Genomic DNA, 17,954 nt, shown 5'->3' with positions numbered 1-17,954 from the left:
TAGGTGTGTGAAAAGAAACAAAACACTAATACAAGATCTTGTGTCTACATTCTGTTTATTTCAGATGACAGGATAGGAAGAAAGACTAATAGCCAGAAAGAAATAACAGACCATTTGTGATTTCACTTAGTGAGATTTTGAATGCCAGTGTGCTATAAGGAAAATGTTGCCCAGGCAGCGGCACTACGGCCTACTGTTATATCAAATTCCAACTGCCAAGCAATTCAACACATAGAGTACATTTTTTCAGACATGAAATAACATTAATATAACAAAAATATATTTCCAAAACTACAGATATATATATATATGTGTAATAACAAACTTAATAAAAATATTATGTGTTGCTAGGCAATTAATAATCAATGAATAAATGCCCACTAGCAGCTTTTTGAAGGACAGCTTTTAAGTTGTCTGGTAAATTTAATGAGGGAGTCTGAATCCCTCCAAGAGTGAAAAAAAAACCCTATCTCAAACACTCTGACCTGAAACACTTATACAAGGTCTCGGCACCAATTCCAAAAAGGCTAAGAAAAAGTTTAAAAGAAATGGAGCGTTTACAAGAATTGTCGAGGTACCGGTAGATCGATGGACAGGGGTGACGACAATATACTCCAACATGAAAAGTATGTACATGTATAATAAAGATGAGAGCAGTTAATTTGGTTCTGCTCATAACTTGACAAGCACTTCATATACACATAAAATATATTGGTGAAAAATGGAAGGGTTGAATTGATTAAAATAGTTTTTGCGAGATAGAAATCTATTTTCCATACATTAAAATTAGGCTTAAAAGTGTCTTAACAGTAATTGACATGTAATTCATTACTTTATTTTGGCTAATATAAAATACACAACTATTTCATTATGGTCAACTAGTTATAAATGAAATGAAATGATATGGGGTTTAACGTCCTACTGTTCGGCTAATGAAGACGGGCATATGCCATACAGTGTGGTATGAGGGAAATTTTGCCTGGGCAGCGGTGCTATGGCCTACTCTTATATCGAATTCCAACTGCCAAGGGATCTTTTACGTGCACGCCAATGTGTACACGGGACTTCGGTTTTTCGTCCCATCCGAACGACTAGACAGCTGTACTTGTCAGGCCCTCCATCCTGCATCACTGACAAGGAAGAAACCACGCCGGAAAATCTGGATGAACAACTAGTTATAAAATAATGGAGACAAAAGCTACACAAAGAAGAAAGAGAATAAAATATGGAATGTGTAGCCAAATAAAACAAAAATTATATTGAATGGTAATTGCTCTGTCAACATGAACATTTTACCACGATGATTTTATTGTCATACAAGACAATGAAATGGGGTTTGATTTATTTTTCAACAGCAACCAGGCTAATGAAGATGAACATAGGCCATGTAGTATGCTATGGGTGGAATTGTTAAAGCTTACCATCCCCAAAAGTCATTTAAATCAATTGGCCAGTTGATAAATTTGTGCACAAGTTGTTACAAGAGTTATAACATAAAATTGAGCTAAGTTAGATGGAAACGAAATGAAATTTAACGCCCTACTGTTCTGCTCCAAATGGGCTAATGGAGACAGGAATAACCTATACAGTGTGCTATGAGGGAAATTTTGCCGGGATAGCAGCGCTACGGCCTAGTCTTATATTGAATTCCAACTGCCAAGGGATATTTTACGTGCACGCCAATGAATACACAGGACCTCAGTTTGCCATCCCATCTCACTAAATGGTGCATATATGAGAAGTTGTACCTTTATCTTTGAGCACTTCCTGCTTCATGGAACACTATTCTAAAAATAGACTGGTATCAAATTTCCCAAGACTACCAGAAGCCTTCTCTATTAATAATTTTCGACCTATATAGTATCTACACATATAATTTGAATGTATTATATACTTATAATGATGGCAGTAATTATTTTAATAATGCATCTTCTGTATTTTGGCCATTTTTATCAGTGAGTAAAATCTATGCATAACATTATCCTAATGAATTACAGCATAATTAAAGTGTCTTAATAAGATTTAAGAATTCCATGGGAATCATAAACTACAATTTCAAAATTTAAATATTTAACTACAAACACATTCAAAATACAAAAATAGCACTAAAGATACACCTTGAAATTTCAAATTACTATTTAATTAAGCAAATACCTCCAACTCGTCCCACAGAAAAAAGCCTTAACAATCTGATTAAAACAAATATCCTATTTCGTTCTGTTTTTTACAGTTCAAAATTTCGTTTTACTTGTCTTTACTACCCAAGGATCTGGAAGAGTTGTTTTATTACCGGTGTTCCAGTTGATTTGAGGGATTAGCACAGAATTGTGGGTATCTCTCTAGAAACATCCACTCTGATTGTTTAATCAAATGTCTGACATCATAGGGTCAAAAGTCACTCGTATGACCCGACACAACCTTCCACTACAACCGGTCAGATCTTCATTTAGTGGAGGTCACCAAAAGTATAAAAAAATGACACCTTTAAAGCTTGCAGTAAGAATCAAAAATTATAAATCAGGCTTGGACATGCATCCTATTCTAAAAGCATATAAAGAAATACCGCTATTCATAATTGTTATCAACATTATTAATAACTAACCAGTCTCTATAATATGTTATCTTATCTGTGAAAAACATATTACATAAACATCAGGTTTTAGTGAGAGTTTACAGTTTAATTGGGCATACAAATTAATCTGAAAACAAGGCAAGAAAATTAGGACAGTTGTCATTTGTAGCTGTTGTTGTTGTTATTGGTGGTGGTGATAGTGGAGATGTTTCCACTAGAGACTCGGGCTCAGAGATGATTTCCTCTGGGAACGGACCATTTTTCATCTTTAACTTATTATTAAGTTTATCCTTGATGTTCTGATGTTTTACAAGACGATTCTGTTGCACAACTGGTAATATTCGACTTTGCTGTATGCCTGTAATAAAATATCATAATTCATTTTTTTTCAAAAAATTATTTCATTTGTTTTTGTATTACTATAATTCATTCATTTCTTTTTTAAAACATTAATTCATTTTTCTTTCCAAATCATTATTTCATTTTCTTTTTAAAACATTATTTCATTTTCTTTTTCTAAACATTATTTCATTTTTTTTTTAATAATCATTATTCATTAATTTTTTTTTTTTAATTTGACTTGGCTAGAAATTTATATCTATAAATGTGGATATTGGGACCCCAGCTAGAGATTTAAGAAGACAAACCTATGACACACGTGTCAGCAGGTGACAGTGACACACTAAAGGTTTTTGGGTGGCACGTGATGGACTTTGATGAAGTTATGAGACATGTCTATCACACTACAGGTTTTCTAGTAGTAGTAAACAATGGATTTTAATGACATATTATTAGAAGATTTTGGGGGACATGTGATGGACTTTTGAATAAAATAAAAGATAGGTTGCCAGGCAACAAAATAATCTAAGGACAAAAGTTATCATTCGATTCTCCCATTACCTACAAAAGAACAAATATGCGACAACCCTGACAATTTAGCTGCTGTGGGCATATGTTGCATTGCCTGACCACCTATCTTTTAAAACAGTAATGAAAAGATAAAAGATAGTTTAGGCAACAAAACATGCTCACTGCAGCCCAATCATCAGAACAGTCCATAAAAGGTTGTTGCATATTTATAGTTTTGTAAGTAATGTGACCCAAGAAGTATTAGAAATAAAGTTGAATGGTAAGTTTAGCCTCTAGAACATTCACTAGACTTTTCAAATTGATCTTACTAATTATCAGTAATTGTAGAAAATTTTTAGGCTTCTTCATCTCATCAACATAAACACTGCATATCAATTTCTACCCAATCCAATGATAACTTTAGTCTGTATAGCATCTCAATCGATGGACAGACAGATGCAGGTGACGACAATACACAATCACATATGTGGATGAATAAAAATCTATCCAATTAAACAACTTACATAATAGTTGCTGTATTGTCTCTGCTGCTGTAAAACGCTCTTGAACATCACCATGTAAACACTTTTGAATCACTTCTCTGATGTCTCTTGGTATATCATCTGGAACCACAGTGGACATAAAGTGAGGATTTTGAGCAATCTGTAAACAAAATAACATTTGTCTATAAAGTTAGCAACTATGAGATACATTGGCGCTCGGACAATATTGCCGACTAATTAAATAGAAATAAGAAGCACAAGTACATGCTATTGGCTGTCAATCCAGCATAGTGAAATGAAATGAAATGGGGTTTAACTTCCTACTCCGACTGGGCTAATGATGATGGGCTTACACCATTCAGTGTGTTATGAGGGAAATATTTGGCTGGACAGTGGCGCTATGGCCTACTCCAACTGCCAAGGGATCTTTTACGTACACACCAATGTGTACACCCGACATCCAACCCACGAAATCTAGGCTAGCTAGCCAGCGTCTTACTCACTTTGCCACCGTGACTCCCAATCCAGCATAGTAAGCATGACGTGTTGTTTGTAAATTATCCAGTCTCCATTCATAGGAAAAGGTAATATTTTCATAATAATTTATGAATTTTTATCAATTTTCAATGACTGAAGACCTGTATAAATCACTATTTATGTACTACTGTGTTTACCTGACATCTGTATATGGCTCTTGCATTTGAAAACTCTTGAGCCGTGATGTTTGGTTTTAGGTTCATGTACTTCAGCATACTATGAGCTCTCTCTATCATAAAGCACATGGTTAGACCCCACCCATAGATGTCATTCTTCCCAGTTATTTCTTCTTCTTCAAAAATCTTAGACTGACTCTGTCTGTTAATGATAACTTTATTGAGTTCTGGACTCATATATTCCGGAGTCAAACCTTTCCCATCTATGGCTTGCTGTGGTGTTTTACATGAACCAAAATCTGTCAAAAATAACTCCCCAGTTTCTGGTTTAACACAAACATTGTCAGCTGAAAAAAACAAATATTTACCTCATTAGTGAATTGTCTGATTTTCTAAATAAATCTAACTGAATTGTTTTTAAAAGAAAGAAGTTCAAGGATTCATGGAAAAACGTGGTAATAATTGTTTCTCCATGGCAGAATAAACATGACCTTACAAAAATAAAAATCCTTTGTCTAAACCTATGTTTTAATACTCAATAACATACTATATATGTTTTGCAATACATACATGTACAATTATTGAGTGACTGGAAAAGATAGTATTTAAATAAAAGGAAACAAATGCTGTAACAAGTTCTAGCATTTAGTTTTATACCCCTACAGAAGCTTTATTAGAATTTCATTCTGTCCCATGGATTGTGTGATGATTCCATGATCATGCAGCATATATAACAATACTAAGAGCAGGTGGAAAAGGTGATTTTAAGATTATGATTATAGTTTTGATTTTATTAGCTTTACAAGTACTGTAGATCTCATCATTCTCCTTACAAAACTTTTTATACATTTAAGATCAAATGAAAATTTGGTTTTTTTTATGGAGGCTCAAAGTTGCGATTTTTGAAGAAAGGCTTTTCTAGCTTTGAAAAAGTCTCTTTATTTTTTTTTTTTTTTTTAGATGCTCTATTTCATTTCATACAACCTGATTAAAACTCAGATCAATATTTCGTTTTTTTTTTTTTTATACTTTCGATGGCCTCCACCACATGAAAATCTGACTGGCTGTAGCGGAAGGTCGCATCAGGTGTCATATGAACTGCTTTTGACCCTATGGCGTTAGACATTTGATTAACCAATCTGCATTTATGTTTCTAGTGGGATACCCACAGTTCCGTACACTTTACGGCAAGAACAGACCCTTTCATTGGCTAATCTCTCACATCAACCAGAACGTGGGTTATATAATAACTTTTCCTAGTGTAGTAAAGACAGGTAAAACGAAATTTTGAAACATAAAAAATGAAACGAAATAAGACCTGTATTTTAATCAGATTGTATTTCATGGTAAAATTATCAAAAATATAGATGTAAATTCGTGTAATAGGCTAATTGTTTCAATTTTCACATTTTTGTAACGATTACTCTGATTTCCCCAGGAACTCCAAAACATAGGTTTTCTCAAAAATTCAATTTTGCCAAAGAGATTTTGGTCAAATTTTTCATCAAAAATGGTCTTGGCCATGTTATAAATTAAAGATAGGTTTACGCGTACAGAGAGAGAGAGATGGGGTTTAACGTCCACTCGACACAAACTAGGTCATTTTATATGGTTCAATTTTATTTCAATTATTCGCTTGCGCGTAGGGGTCTTTAGCAGTGGGAGGAAACCGGAGGACCCAGAGAAAAACCCACGAGGTTGGACTGGCGACCCTACTCCTTGTCACGTCCAACCGGGGATTCGAAACCACGCCAGTTGACTCAATGACAGACCGTATGATACAGCGTGTGCGTGCTAACCATTTGGCCATCCAACCCCCCTCCCGCGTACCAACCGGGTGATTTAATGGTATATATGGACTAAAAACATTCAAACTAATTAATTTGTCATAACTTTGCTTCAAATCCTTCTCAAACATTGTAATTGCGAAGGAATGTCCTGCTATAAAAATTCGATCAAACCAGGTCATGTTTACGCCAAGTGACTTACCTATTTTGGAAGTCAGAGGAGAATTGAGTGCATACATAAGACGATGTTGTCTTTAATCGCTTACTATTTATTACAAATATCGAATCCTAATTAAATTCTCGGATTATCCACTACCTGCGTCTTTTTCCATCATTTTTATCTCAGAAAGTGTTGTACGTCTAATTCTTCAAAAAGTTTATCAACTTGCACATCAAACGCTCAATGTTCGCATGTGACCTTTGACATCACGCGTGCAGAAATTCCTAATCGTCGGGCTGTTGATTAGGGGAACCCTTACATTTTTGTCCTGTATACGCTTCATGAGTGTTTTTTGGGGAATCCAGTATTTTTCTAGTAAGATTGGATATCTCTACTTTCCATATATACCAAAATTACCATACTTTTATTGGAAATAACCACCCGATAAATACTTTTCTGAGAACCCATCTTTAATATTTGAACCTGGTTGTTATACATTTTAAAATCAGTAGCTATCAAGTAAGATTAATTGTGGGTCAATTTTGAGACATTAATCAAATAAGAAGGAAAATGAGATATACAAGCAATATTATTTGAACATGTCAAAAATTTGTGAATTTTTAAAATTACAGATCTTTAGTCTTGTACAACATATCACATTTGGTTGTTATGCCAACCAAAATAAAAAACAAGCGGTTGCCATGAAAGATAAATCCACATTTTGCAACATTTTTCAAGTTGTAACCTCCACAGTGGCCACAAGTTACAAACATGATTTTTTCGTACGATCAATGGAGAGAGGGGGGGGGGGTATAATCTAGAAAGTTACGGTCCAATATGTGCAAATATCAAGAGGAGTCAAGATCTTTGGGAGATAAACCTACATTACAAGTTTCGTCAAAAATTATGACCTGTAGAGTCTCCATAAACAAAATGTGAACAGACAGATGGACAGACTAGGGTGACCACAATATACGTCCATATGAAAATGTGGGCGTATAAAAATTATATCAAACAGGATATCAGTTTCCAAAATATTTTAAAATTATTACAAATGATTAAATAGTGACTGTGTGACGTAAAGTTGAAAAAAGGTTTCAAAATCAGGGAAAAATGACTTTCTAACGCGAGCAATGGAGCTGTCACACCTAAATCTAAAGTATATCCATACAAATTGTGAGTTATTTATTGTTCCATTTCTAAATGCTATTTATTTTGACTGTTACATCTCCATTTATATTAGACATCTTATACTTACGTTTAATATCCATATGGATGATGCCATAGCTGTGCATATACTTTAATGCACTGCATGCTTGAATAGATATATTTATCACTCCATCTTCTGAAAATGAGGTGACTTTTGCTAGATCACCAAGACTTTTGCCTGAAAAACACAAATAATGTCAACAGTGATGTAAATTATTGGAAATTTTAGAACCCCATATCTAAAATATGCATTTGAAAAGTTTTCTGGTTATAACAATGCTTAGAGGAAGTTGATATATTTTACCTGAAAATGACTGTAAAAGTTGAATGATGTTTTTATCTACCAGAAGACCGTGAAACTGTGTGATATTTTCATGGCTTAATTGAGTCATCACTTCTACTTCTTTCGGATCAAAATTCTTGATATCCAGCTAAAATAAGAACAGTTGGTTTGTTTTTCAGTTCATTCTAATTATACTCAATTTCTAAAATTTAATGAAATAACTGGATCTACAAATGGTACCTCTGTAATGGATTGGGACTTAGTCATTTCCAAAGTATGATTTGGTACAGAAAGAATGGATTGTGTTGGTAAAAGTTATCAACCTATGGTTACAAAAGTGACAGTGAAGTGCAGTAAACAGTAAGCTTTTAGACTGCCCCTTTTTTAATGGTTCTATTGATTTAGTATTTGATGCAGTATTTAATGATGAAATTGATGATTATTATTGATTTTAGAAAAATGAAGATTTTATTTTGAAAAGGGCTACCGGTAGTTATAATTTGTTCCCAATTGTCCAATCAAGAGGTGCCTTCTATTTTTAGCAACATCATCCTACATTATTATTTTACATTAAAGGAGCTAAATCGCTATTTTTTGGCACCTAGAAACTGACACAAATGGGTCGCAACGCATATAATAATGTAATATGAGTGTATATACTGATTTACATTCAATCGTTTCTGTTTTTACTGCAATTTCTAGTCAGTTATGTTCGGCAAAATACGCAAAGAGTGCAAGTCGTGTTTGCAAAGTTGAAGACTGTGGATGATACTGAGTTAAAGGCTTGGCTAGTTTAATATTATGGGTGATTTGCATTTAAAATACTATACAGTTATACTTAAATAACACTCCCATCACTCAATCCAAGATTGAAGTCATATTGTCTTATAGACCACTTCAATTTATCTATGGTCGAAGGTTGGAAAAACTGTAAAGTATGACGTTTCGATTGAAATTCCACATCAACTTATATTGGGTTTTCTCTCAATGTATCTTAGAATGACCTTGGGGCATTCACAATGTAGTATATATTTAATGTATGCAATAATGTTAAAGTTACAATTTCATATTTTCTAAGAAAGTCAAAACATAATTATTTCTATGTCTTTTGCTCAATAGGTTGTCAACTCACTATTATACGATCATAGATGTCATTCTCACACTTAAAACTCATTTACACCGGAAATATAAACACAATTACCTCCCTTGTTTTCTATTCTCCACCATGGAGTGGTTATCTTCAAACGTTGGAATTTGAAGATGAAAATGATATTTTTGCCAATTTCTCAACAGACAATAGTGAATTATAGGATTAATAGGATTATTCTTTAACAAGGTAGGACTGTTTATAGATACCATCTATTTTAAGGCTTTATTTTAATAAATTTTAAAAATATGAAATTGCAACTTTAACGTAACATAATTTTTCAATACTGAGTAATGTCTGCTCTGACTTACCTGTTTAGATACAAATTTCTTGCCTGAAATTTTATCTGTCATCAATTTAACAAGTCCAGAAGCTCCTTTACCAAGAACACCATCTTCTGTATAATTTTTACCCAGAACATATGTCTTGTCATCTGCTAACTTAATTGTATCCTAAAATAATATATTTAAATAAATGAAAGTACATTGGGGTAATAATACTGGAAGATTTATGAACATCGGAGTAATATACAATTGGGAGATTTATGCACATCAATGTAATAATATTGGGAGATTTATGCACATCTTTTATGAGTAATAATGTTAGGCAAATATGGGAATTGTATCAATATTATGTCCTTGGTTTCAAATTTAGAAACAAGTTAGATATTATGTAATACAACAGAAATAGAAGAATAACAGGAAGAGGGGTGTGAGGTCAAGGCTAATTTGTTTATTGTCTAAAACACTTGATGGAAAGTTACCAATTACATCACATAACTAGAACTGCGATGCAGTAATGACGGGTTTCACTGGTGCCACGTTACCCTTGAACTTATGTCACTTCCGGTGCCTTGTTACCCTTGAACTTATGTCACATTCGGTACCAATGAAACCGTTAAACAGATTTCCACGTAAGCATAGCACACGCGTTATGAAATAGACGCAGAATCAACCAAATCCAGCAATTTCAATTCCATTTATACATTTGTTACCATGCGTTAGATATGTCAAAAATGTGATCCTGACAAAATTTATTACTAACTTACCACTAAGTTAGCTGACTATCTAATGGGAACTTAAAATGTGAAAAAAGTCTTAAAAAGTGATCCTGACAAAATTGGTTATTTCTCGACAAAGAAAGATGGTAGAAGCAATTTTTGGACATCTATATGATCGTATTGATCCAATCTATATCTCCATTGGAATCAAATATAATGTTAAACGAATAATAAACATAACTCACTTCAAAAAATATTTGTTTTGAAGGCTAAAAATACAGTTTTTGCGAAAAACGACATTACTTCTGGTGAAATCATAAATGGCATCAGGCATCACATGGTGAAAATTTTATGAAAATCAAATAATAATTGACACTTAATAGACCTAAAACCATGAAAATTGACTTGTAGAAAATTGTCTATTTCTCTGCAACCGTAAAAGTTAGGAACCATTTTGTGGTATCTGTATGATCGTATTGGTTCATTCTATTTGTTGATTGCAATCAAATGTCAGAGATTTAAAAACATTACAAATCAGAGTCATTTGCATAAAATATCTGTTTTGAAGGCTATAAATGCAGTTTTTGCCCATATGACGCCATTTCTGGTGACACTGAAAATGTAAAATTGGATCCGCTCAGTCAAATATGGCATTAGGCATCATATGGTGAAAAAATAAAGAAAATCGGATTATAAGTAACTCTTTTACAGGCAAATTAACGTGAAAAGTGACTCATGTAAAATTGCCTATTTCTCGGTAACTGGTAATATTACAAACTAATTTTGACATAAATTGTCATCGTGTGGATTAATGCTACAGGTTCGTGAAAGTTGTCAAGAAATATTTTAAAATATGAAAAATCTGAATGCTTTGTAAATAGCTCATTTTTACACCTTTTTTCAGCTTTAAATCAAAATGATGCAAATGCAAAACCGAAATAAAAAAAATAAAACAAAGCAAGACGTATTTTACGTCTTTAGTATGAGCATTCATCTTGATCTATTAAATTTGTAAACATTAATATTTGCTTTTTAAAAGACCTTTCGACACGTCAAAATTGAAGTTTGGGCAAAATTACGTCACTTCCGGTGCCGACAGAAACTTTTATATGTAGAAGTAATTTGAGAATATGCACCAGGTGGGCTTTTCTTTTAAACAAATCAGGCAATAAATAATTTACCCAGAACCCATACACTGAAATTAAAATGCGAAAAATCTTAAAAAGTGATCCTGACAAAATTGGTTATTTATCGGCAAGGGAAGATGTTAGAAACAATTTTGTGATATCAATATGATCGTATTGATTGATACTATTTGTCCATAGCAATCAAATATCATAATTTTACACCAATAATGAATATCGCTTACTTCAAACAGTTACTTGTTTTCGAGGCTAAAAATACCCTTTTTGCCAAAGTGACGGTACTTCCGGTGATAATGAAAATACTATATTACTTGTATGAAATCGTAAATGGCATTAGGTATCACACAGTGAAATTTTTATGAAAATCGAATAATAATTGACAGTTTTATGGACCAAAAACCTTGAAAACTAACCTGCGGAAAATCGCCTATTTCCCCGCAACTGAACAAGTTAGAAATCATTTTGTGATATCTATATGATCGTATGGGTTCATTCTATTAGTTGATTGGAATTAAATATCATAATTTTGAAAACATTACAAATCAGACTCATTTGAATAAAATATCTGTTTTGAAGGCTATAAATACATTTTTTGCCCAAATTGCGCCATTTCCAGTGACACTGAAAATGTTAAATTGGTTTGAACTAGTCAAAATTGACATTACGCATCAAATGGTGTTATTTTTTTATGAAAATCCAATAATAATTGGCTCTTTTACAGGCAAAATAGCGTAAAAAGTGACTCATGCAAAATTGACCATTTCTCGGCAAATACTCATATTACAAACTAATTTTGAGATAGATTCTCTTCGTATGGATTAATGCTACAAGTTTATGAAAGTTGTGAAGAAATATTTTGAAATATGAAAAGCCTGAATGGGTTATAAATAGCTCATTTTTACACCTTTAAATCGAAACGGCGCAAATACAAAACCAAAATTAAAAAAAGCGAGTACGACATTTTGTGCGCCTTTTGTAGGGTCATTTATCTTGATCTATCAGATTTGAAAAGACGTTCCGACTCGACAAAATTGGAGTTTTTAGCAAAATTGCGTCACATCCGGTGCCGATAGAAAACTTGACCGGTAATAAAAAAATTGAGAATTTGCACCATGGAGCATATGAACTTTGTTTTATAAAAATCGGGCAATAAATAATCAACCTAGAACCGATAAACTGAATTAGCCAATAGCGGCCAAGAAAAATTATCGAGACAAAAAATGTACTCAAATCAGACGACCCTTTAACCCTGGGTAAAATGCCATAAAAAATTATTCATTAATAAAAAAGTTTTTTGTTAAAATTTAAATTTTCAAAATTTGAAAGATTCGTCGAAAATCAAAAATCTAAACTACCGTAGCTATGTGCCCTGTCTCAGGCTATGTCAAAATGTATCCAATCTTAAAATCCGATGATTATTGTTAATATTACTGCAATATTTCAAAAAACGACAACTTTGGCGTTTCGGACATTTCGCATAGTCCAAGAACGTTCGAAATAGCTTTAATCTCTAAGTCACACCCACTTTCCTAATAAAACCGAAGACATCAAATTGATCCGACAAGTAGTTTCTGAGATATGCTCAAGTGGAAAAAAAAAAAAATAATAATAATAAGAATAATCTTAACAAAAACAATAGTGTTTCACACAAGCTACGCAGTGTGAAACCCTAATTAACTGCGCAAATTTGGCCAATTCAATAATTAATAGCAGGGATCTGGGCATTGTTTCGTAGGAGAGCCATATGATGTGGTGGTTCCGCCAGTAAACTTGATCTGCGAGAAATGAAATGAAATGGGGTTTAACGTCCTACTGTTCTGTTCCTACTGGGCTAATGAAGACAGGCATACGCCATACAGTGTGCTATGAGGGAAATTTTGCCCGGGCAGCGGCACTATCGCCTACTCTTATATCAAATTCCAACTGCCAAGGGATTTTTACATGCATGCCAATGTACATGTATACATGGGTCCTCGCTTTTCTTATCCTATCCGAACCACTAGACAGCTGTCTTTGAAAGGCCCTTTGTTCTGCACCACTGACACCTGTGAACTCTAGGTTAGCGAACCAGCGTCTTACCCACTAACCACCGTGGCTCCCCTCGATCTGCGAGATTAGTGTAACCTATGCTTGTAATCATGTATCCTGAGCTTTTGACATATAAAAGATGTTAAAGAAATTGTTGTACTGTAAGCATATAGTTAACTGAAGAACATTCACAATGTGAAAACGAGTCCTAAGAAGAGAATTATAATAAAATATAAGCCAGAGACAAGTCTAGACGATCACAGACTAACAAGATCTGTGGCAGGAGAGAATATGTCGGACGTCGGATGTGGTAAGCTTATTGACGGTTTGCGCTTCCCATAAGCAGATTTAGCTCTTGCATAGTGTATATTTAATGTTAAGTTTCAACTTTAGTTAATAATCTGAATACTGACCTTTGAACTTGCCCTTATGACACCACACTTGTCCAAATCACTACTTTTCAAATCCCTCAGTAATTGATTAAGAGCTTGTTCAGATTCATAGATAATACAACTACAATAGTAAACATTATAAATATAAAACCAATGTATAATCCTATAATATTGTTACTGTATTTCTTTTAAAAGACAATTATCTAAGACAATGTAAAACGACTTTTACCTTCTTCTTACCTATCAATTCATATAAAATTTTAAATTAAAGCACTGATATTAAGCCATCAACAACAGGTATCACACTTTCAAAAATCCTTAAAAACATTTTTGGGGATATATTAAAGTTTGATTTGTCTGGTACCCTGTTTTGATTTATCTTTGGATGAAAGCGCAGAAAAATCTTAAAATATCAAAATCCAGACTGGTTTCAAATATTTGGGAATCAACATTTTTGGGGCTCTATTCTGTACTCATGATCTTCAGGTCCAACTACTATTGCACAAAATATTACTTTTAGTTGACTTCTAAACTTACCCCTTTTTATAAGTGCTTGATTGTTTTGCTTTGCTCTTTTTCAAGTTAATACAATGGTCTTCATTATCAAAATCTTCTGCATATTGATCTCGTAACTGAATACCCAAAGTTTCCGCTACGTTTCTATTTGAACTAAAAATAAAAATACACATCTTATATCACATACCTAGTTTGAGAATTATTAGCCACAGATATTCATGTGGAAAACCTTTTTTTGTAATAATTAAACAATAAAATCTATTATTTATGAATAGTAGCAAATATATATATTACATGAACTAAAATACTACTATAATTTAAAATATTATTTCTTTAGTCTCATAATTGCATGAAATAAAAGCTTAATTATGAATATGTGAACTGATAATATCTTACGTATCAACAAAATGTTTGTAGCTTTCATCTTTGTAAAACTTCTCATTTTGTTCAACAGATTCTGATTTGGCTTTCTTATGGGCGATTATACTGTAAGGAGCAGCATTTATCTTTTTCTTTGATTCCCCCTTCAAGGATTTGTTTTTGGGTCGTTTTCTAGAAATTCTCACCTCACCAATTTCTTGCTCTGTCTCCTCATAATCTGAATCATATACAATGTACAAAAATCAGCAATAAGTAGATCAACCATGATTGCCATGCTGTTTGTTTTTAAATACAATATAATAAACTATGGTTAAATGCACAGCTATTACTTAAAGCTGAAGTCTTAAAATTGGATTCTCAGTAATTTTTTTTAATGTGTACGACTTCAGCTGACGCAAGACAAAAATGAAATGAAATGAAATGGGGTTTAACGTCCTACTCCTAAACTGGGCTAATGAAGACGGGCATACGCCATACAGTGTACTATGAGGGAAATTTTGTCTGGGCAGTCGCGCTACGGCCTACTCTTATATCGAATTCCAACTGCCAAGAAATCTTTTACGTGTACGCCAATATGTACACGGGCGTCGGTTTTTCGTCTCATCCGAACGACTTTACAGCTGTCCTTGTCAGGCCCTCCGTCCTGCATCAATGAGTGACAAGGGGAAACCACGCCGGAAAATCTGGATGAACTTTCAGGGCCAATGCAGGGACCGAACACCCGACCTCAAGCTGACGTAAGACAAAAATTAATGATTAGATGCAATAAGCAATGAGCGTCAACCATTTTGAAGACAAGTCATATTTTAGTAACGAGGAATATGATCACATGGCAATATTAAGACAAACAGGCGGTGTGTATACATGTAGTAGTCGAGGGTGAAATGTTTCAAAATACTTTTCACACAAAATGTAGGTGTCAGACATAAGAGTATTAACATTAGTCCCTTTATCTGTTGGAAAAGTCATTGATGTATTAAGAAATTTTGAAATATTTCTCATAATAAAATTTCCTTTGTAATAATATTCTTGAATGATAAACACAGTTTAATATTCAAATAAATACCATCTTGTTTCACTGTTTCATAATCATCTTGGGTAACACATTCACTGATATCCCCATTATAACCCACCGTACATGGTGTCCTCCTGTAGCTGGTATCATTCACCACCAACTTTCCTTTTTCATCTTCACATGGTTGCTGCATACTTGATTTTTAACTACACAATACAAAAAAAATATTGAGTTACAAGTTTAATGAATTAAAATAACAATAAATCGACCTCAAACTTGTTAGATTTTTAAAAAATTATCATGTAAGTCCGAACCGTCGTCAAACTGAGTCTGAAGCATTGTTTGTGTTGAGTCCGAAAGGTTCCTGGGCCAAAATGTTTTTTATTTCTGCCATGTTCAAAATAGAATAAATTAAGTTACGTCAGAAATTAACAAAATTTTTCGAGGAATGATGATTGTACATGTAGTATTGGGTGATGGTATTGTATTGAGGGATGAGGTTCGTCACATTTGCCATACATTTCTTATTAACGGCAACAATTGATACATCCTTCGAGGCTTTGAGCAAGTAAAATTAGGCTCAATTGCAAAATTTTCAACACATATCATCACAGTTTGCATAGAAATAAGAATGTTACAAATTGTGAAGAGTGGAACACTGAAATCTTAATCTTATCTTACCGAACAGTTTTTTTTTTTTTTTTTTTTTTACCTCTATTTCAATTGGTTTATTATATGTTAAGCTATGTAAAGTACAATTTGGGGTCAGTGTAATTGGAAATTTAACAAAGTTATAGGCCAGTAACTTTTTTGTAGTTTAGTGACTACTGTGGCTGGAGCTAGACGGAAGACATCAGTAGTGGAACTATTTCTACTGTGTTACATGCTAATCAAATTTATGAAGCACATCAAAGAAAAACAATTAAATTGTTGATGCATATGGAGATGTAGCTACGAGAACGTAGCTAAAAACGTTGAGATACACTGATGTGTTTGTTTTTAGCTACGATTGGATGCCTTTAGTTCCAAGTGGCAAACTCAATTTCTTTATTAATGCATGTAACATCTTTAAAATAGATAAGTTTATAATATTATGATTAATTAAACTTACAGAGGCCAATGTAGTGGCACAACTGTCGTTTACTCCAAATATTTGCGTTTAAATTAATGAAGCTTTGTTTTTGTCTGACATTTCACCGCCATCGAAATCCATTCATAGTTACTGTGCTTTCGATTGTCCTTTTGATTGGCTGTTATAAAAGCCTTATATTTAGACCCGCCTTCATGATGACAGCGTATCGTTTAAAAAGATGGCGGTGTTAGTAACGGCTTAACGCCTCGATTTTAAAATCGACGATTTGTACCCGTTTCAGGTAGGATTATATGCTTAATTGTAGTTGGATGTTGTAGAAATATTATAAATAACAATAATCAATCGTTGTTTTGATTAAAACTATTGTCAATTTTGTTTAAAAATGCCAGGTGTGAATCGCTCCCGCAGCTGCAACGTTATAGGTAATGGGCTCATGTCTTATCTCGAAACACGGAGGGTTGAGAGATTAAGGTTTGTTATCTAATGGAGATGGTCCGAGTAGCAAAGATAAATACTGGTCCGAGTGGTCTTACAATATGAATTAATTGGTCCGAGTGGTCTTTTGGTTTGGTCCAAATAGTATTTTGGGTTGGTCCGAGTGGTCCCTCTTTTGGTCTGACTGGCCTTTTTTGGGGTCCGAGTGGTCTGGAGTCTGGATACCGTCTGAGTCATTATGACCAAATTTTTGGGCCATTATAACCAAACTGTTTGGCCGTTATGACTAAAGTAGGGCCGTTTTGACCAAACCTGTTTTTGGGCGTTAATGGCGTTATGGCATAGGGGCCGTTATGACTACATCACGGTCAACGCACTAGGCCGAGAATGGTAACAAGAATGTTAAAATGAGCGGAAATGTATGGAATTTATGTGGAAGTCAATAAATTTGACCTTGTTTAAATGTTGTGCAATAACACGCAATATATGAATATCCATTTTAAAAGGGGATTTCCCAAAAATGAAAACAATGAATGTATGACGGCTTGATCTAAGCATTACTAATATTAAAGTTTTACAAAACTTTTGATTATGCTTCTTTGTTATCTAGTCTATAATTTGTTATCATCCATACTTCTTATCTAGCAGGCATTTCCATTATTTTCACTATTATCTTTTGTTACCGTGACATCCTTCCTTCTTCTTCTTCTGGATGTAGCGCCACTAGACTGTAGCGACTATAGCGCCACCATACAATATACAAGAGTTACGTTCCTTTCTTTTACG

At 33.6% G+C, this 17,954-nt stretch overlaps 1 protein-coding gene across 1 annotated transcript; it reads right to left on the bottom strand.

Annotated features, from left to right (window-relative positions):
* Positions 1 to 38: 38 nt before the first annotated feature.
* On the bottom strand, positions 39 to 17,937 carry LOC126809535 (uncharacterized). Its single transcript, XM_050534162.2, has 11 exons — positions 17,803 to 17,937; positions 15,692 to 15,846; positions 14,641 to 14,842; positions 14,266 to 14,397; positions 13,750 to 13,849; positions 9,475 to 9,615; positions 8,038 to 8,164; positions 7,783 to 7,911; positions 4,599 to 4,924; positions 3,946 to 4,084; positions 39 to 2,930 (listed from the first exon to the last, which is right to left on the bottom strand). The coding sequence occupies exons 2-11, from the start codon at positions 15,831 to 15,833 to the stop codon at positions 2,695 to 2,697; spliced, it is 1,674 nt and encodes a 557-aa protein (XP_050390119.1). The 5' UTR covers positions 15,834 to 15,846; positions 17,803 to 17,937; the 3' UTR covers positions 39 to 2,694.
* Between the last annotated feature and the right edge of the window lie 17 nt (positions 17,938 to 17,954).

Source organism: Patella vulgata, chromosome 2, assembly GCF_932274485.2.
Source record: "Patella vulgata chromosome 2, xgPatVulg1.2, whole genome shotgun sequence".
Taxonomy (NCBI): domain Eukaryota; kingdom Metazoa; phylum Mollusca; class Gastropoda; family Patellidae; genus Patella; species Patella vulgata.
Note: the sequence above shows the minus strand (reverse complement) of the source record. Positions and strands in the feature narration are given on the sequence as shown.

Coding starts and splice junctions, on each gene's coding strand:
- LOC126809535 (XM_050534162.2), bottom strand. CDS start 15,833: ATGCAGCAACCATGTGAAGATGAAAAAGGAAAGTTGGTGGTGAATGAT. Junction 13,850..14,265: donor TCAAGCACTTATAAAAAGGG/GTAAGTTTAGAA, acceptor TTACTATTGTAG/TTGTATTATCTATGAATCTG. Junction 7,912..8,037: donor ACTTTTACAGTCATTTTCAG/GTAAAATATATC, acceptor TGTGTTTTTCAG/GCAAAAGTCTTGGTGATCTA.